The sequence below is a fragment of the Sinocyclocheilus anshuiensis genome, unplaced genomic scaffold, assembly GCF_001515605.1.
Source record: "Sinocyclocheilus anshuiensis isolate Anshui unplaced genomic scaffold, SAMN03320099.WGS_v1.1 scaffold24, whole genome shotgun sequence".
NCBI classification, from domain to species: Eukaryota; Metazoa; Chordata; class Actinopteri; order Cypriniformes; family Cyprinidae; genus Sinocyclocheilus; species Sinocyclocheilus anshuiensis.
The window spans coordinates 336,554-340,934 of record NW_015557090.1 but is presented as its reverse complement, the minus strand read 5'-3'; the positions used below and the strand labels follow the sequence as shown (position 1 = coordinate 340,934).

General features: G+C 38.6%; 1 protein-coding gene across 1 annotated transcript in view; it reads left to right on the top strand.

Moving 5' to 3' along the window:
• Positions 1–2,832: 2,832 nt before the first annotated feature.
• Positions 2,833–4,381, top strand: part of LOC107677045 (beta-secretase 2-like) — a 27,933-nt gene continuing 26,384 nt past the window's right edge. The window contains exon 1 of the mRNA XM_016471837.1: positions 2,833–3,619. Coding sequence (XP_016327323.1) covers positions 3,125–3,619 — 495 coding nt within the window. The 5' untranslated portion in view covers positions 2,833–3,124. The remainder of the gene's footprint in view (positions 3,620–4,381) is intronic.

Below are 4,381 nucleotides of genomic sequence, written 5' to 3'. Positions count from 1 at the left end.
CACAGTGTGTTTGCTGCAACGACCTGCGTCTACTCAGCAGCCAATGAAATTGCAACATGAAATGACGTACTGTTCCACGCGACCAGCAGCGCTAAAATTTCAATGCCATGGAGGCAAAAAAAAGTAGAAGGTATACTGGTATGTGGGATATCCATAAAGAACAAATTCTTGTTGAGTTGTGGCAGCAGAGGGCATGTTTGTACGTTGTGTCCTCTAGCTGCTATCATGACCGCACCAAAAAGGACATAGCATGGAAGGAGATAGCGGAGGAACTGCAGCTGCCAAGCTCCCTGTGCAAAACTGGCATCCCAAGTTGTCCTCTTTTCCCGAGCCATGAGCGGGTTCATATTGCCCTCTTCCACCGGCGCCTCTTCTTTGTTTCAGCGCACATGAAAAGCACAACTGCCAAAGCGCGATCCATCTTGATGTACCGGTATTTGTTTACCACTAGCACATGCTGATGACATTGCGCTAACGTGTGTCACAGCCGTCGCAGCCTACGATTCAATAGGTGTCATCATCGTACAGTCTACATGCTTGTCGTACTCATACCCAAGTTTAAATGATCCATGTTGCACAGTGTGATAAAGTAATGATCTTATAGGATTGCTAAAATCATGCAGTGTATCCCGGGCTTTAGATGAAATCAACTGAAATAAAAGAAGACATTAAATCTCTCAAGATCTCAGCAGAAGATGATTAATCATCTCCACAAACAGCATCACCAGCTTCGCACATTACTCACCAGTTTGAATTTTTGTTTGTCATGCGTCTAAAAATTTCTTAAGAATTAACAGAGATTTAGACGTTAATGTTTATTGAAAATAATACAATTTGAAATCACTGTTGTGCAGTGTGAACTCGGCATTAGTTGGGCTCTTGACCCTTGACTTTTTAACATTAGTTTTTCTCTGGTTGCTGTAATTGTGTTTATGAAACATGTTCGTTATAGCCAGAAAAACCAAGAGAACATGTTTTCTGATTATACTGGTCATGTAGTAGCCAAGTTCACTGATGTCACCAGTGGTAATGTGTAATATAGTTTATTGATCACAACTGTATTTTAATAAAATAATAGGAAGAGCTTTAAAAACCCTTTGCACACCAATTTAGAACATCTGTACTGTTAAGACACACAGACATCAAGAATCAGCATATGAATCTCAACAATGGTGATGATCATGAGACAGATTCATGTTGCATTGCATTCTGGGTGCACCAATCATAACTCATAACTTATTGCAACCAATCTGGGTGCAATAACAATCATAATAGCACCATCCATGGCTCCCAGCATGCATTGCATCATGAATAAATTATGCAGCTGCATTGTCTTAGTATTTTCTTTTATTTTTACTATTTGCTTTTATTTTTGTTATTTTTAGTTGTGACTTTTTACTGCCTTGTTTTGTCACGTTCAAAAATCACACAAAAATTATCTGAATATTTTGTCACCATCGCTGAGATTCACATGCTGATTCTTCATGTCTATGAGTGCCAGAATTTAAACCTCTTTATGAACCATATTTATAAAAGTCGTTTAAGACACACAAAAAAAACATTTTTTCTCACATTGTTATCTCATATAACTGCAACAATATAGAAAGCATAAAAGCACTACAGTTTAAGATAAATTTCAATCAGCGACTCAGACACATGACACGATTTTATCATAAGTTCCTTGCCATCACGTATGTATTTAATACACACAACTGGGCCAGACAAAGAGAAACTTACATTTAAAAAGTCAAGGGTCAAGAGGCAACTAAAGCAACCACTATTCACAAAAACGGTAATTTAAAAAAAAAAAAACCTAACCATTAATTCTCAAGAAAGAACCTCTGTTTTAGATAGTCTAACTGGTTAGTAATGCATGAAGCTGGTGATGCTGTTTGTAGAATTGTTCAATCATCTTCTGCTGAGATCTTGATAGATTTAATGTCTTCTTTTATTCCAGTTGATCTCATCTAAGGCTGTGGCTGAAGTCAGTTGTAGTTCTTGTGTTTCTCTTTTCTTCAGTGATTCTGCTTGTTAACAGCAGCTGTTCATCACTAATGCTCATACTATTTGCTTTTATTTTTGTTATTTTTTGTTGTGACTTTTTACAGCCTTTGTTTGTGACGTTCAAAAATCACATCAAAATTATCAGAATATTTTGCCACCATTGCTGAGATTTACATGCTGATTCTTCATGTCTTTGAGTACCAGAATTAAAACTTCTCTATGAACCATATTTGTAAATGTGGTTTGTAACATTTTCTCACATTGTCATCTCATATCATAGAACTGCAATAACATAGAAATCATAAAAGCACTACAGATTTAAATCAAATGCAATCAGAGACTCAGACACATGAGTTGAATTCCTCATAAGCTCTCTGCCATCACATATGTGCTTTATAAACACAATTGTGCCAGCCAAAGAGAAACTTACATTTAAAAAGTCAAGGGTCAAGAGGCAACTAAAGCAACCACTATTCACAAAAACGGTAATTTAAAAAAAAAAAAACCTAACCATTAATTCTCAAGAAAGAACCTCTGTTTTAGATAGTCTAACTGGTTAGTAATGCATGAAGCTGGTGATGCTGTTTGTAGAATTGTTCAATCATCTTCTGCTGAGATCTTGATAGATTTAATGTCTTCTTTTATTCCAGTTGATCTCATCTAAGGCTGTGGCTGAAGTCAGTTGTAGTTCTTGTGTTTCTCTTTTCTTCAGTGATTCTGCTTGTTAACAGCAGCTGTTCATCACTAATGCTCAATCAGCACTTAATTAATCACATAATTATCTCATTAACTTTAACACTGCTTCAGTGTTACTTTAACACTCTTTTAGAGTGGGACCATATATGCTCCGAGCAGTGTTAATTTAACACTCGGGATTTTACTGTGTACCAACGTAACTATTAATTATGGACTTTATGTATGATTTCAAGGGAAACAGTGCACACCTGGAGATAGAGTAGACGGCATTTTAAGCGTCACCGTCGCGTTCCGGTAGCGTTCTCCGCCTATAGCCGCCCCAAACTGCTGTCTAGCAGCCGCAGCACACAAGCCTTTGAGACACAACAGTAGTCTTTCCCTCTCCCGTGGCTCTGGCCCTAGTTAAACGCTGGAATGTTTGGATATGCTCGTCATATCCGTCATATGGTCTTTCAGGAAGTTATCAACTGAACATTACACACATAGGCTACTTTATATCCCTGCGGCATCTGTCTGGTTCACATACTCTCTGCCGAATATTATTCCCATACCTAATAATGAGAATGAAACTATCAGTGACAGAGTTGTGCACTTTGAGGCAAAGCTGAGTGTTGTCTGTCTGGTCAACGTGAAGTTTGGCGAGATGTGGCTCTACGGGCTTCTGCTACTTTCTCTTTCCTTCTGGACGTCCCATTCAGTGTTTAAAATACCTTTAAAAATGTTTGCGGGGAAGTTCAACGCGTCTGTGCAGCTGGACCTCAGGCCTTTGCGAAAGATTGAAAGCGCAGCGGAGAGTGGACTTTCCCTGGCTTCGGATCCAGCTGGGATCGTCAACTTTCTGGACATGATCAATAATTTAAAAGGAGACTCTGGTAGGGGATATTACATACAGATGGTCATTGGGACTCCGGGACAAACGGTATGTGATTTTTCAACATTTTGATACCGCTAAAAACATTTAGCCTAAATTATTTAGACTAAATATTTTTCAACATTTTTGATACTTTTCAATTATTTAATTTTTCCTTTTGTATGAAGTGGCATGTTTTGTAACGGGACATTTATTCATTTTGTAACTGTCTCCATTTAAGACAATGCTAATGTTACATCGGAACTTTTAAATATTTAAACTAGATTCTGCATTATTATGCAGTGGCCTTAAAAGTATCTGCACATTTAAGTCGCACGAGCAAATGAATGTCGTTGCATTGTCGCGAATTTGAGAGGATCTGACCACCAATAACCTCTCATTCGTCCATTAAAATTACTTTGGGAGAGTCAAGTTAGAAGAGTTAAGTTACTATAATTTTGAGAAAACGTGTGATATTTTATATAATGCAATTACATCAAGACATTTGTGTGATTTAAGTGTCCACATACATACATGTGGTTTAACAGTTTTCATATGGTTTGCCCTCCACAGTCTTGTTTAAAGGGGTCATATGATGCTGCTAAAAAGAACATTAAGAATAGTCGTGTCCATTTTTGGAAGGCCAAACAAAGTAGTTTCGCTTTCACAGCGTAACACAGCGTCACACACGGCAGCCTTGAGTGAGCAGCGGCGGCCTATAGTGAGCAGAATCCGGGGGCTAGCGTGAGGAACGGCCTGAGGGCTAGAGTGAGCAGAGGCGGTGGATTCGACGAAGGAGCGTCCGGCGGGCTTGCGGCAACCACATGTGAC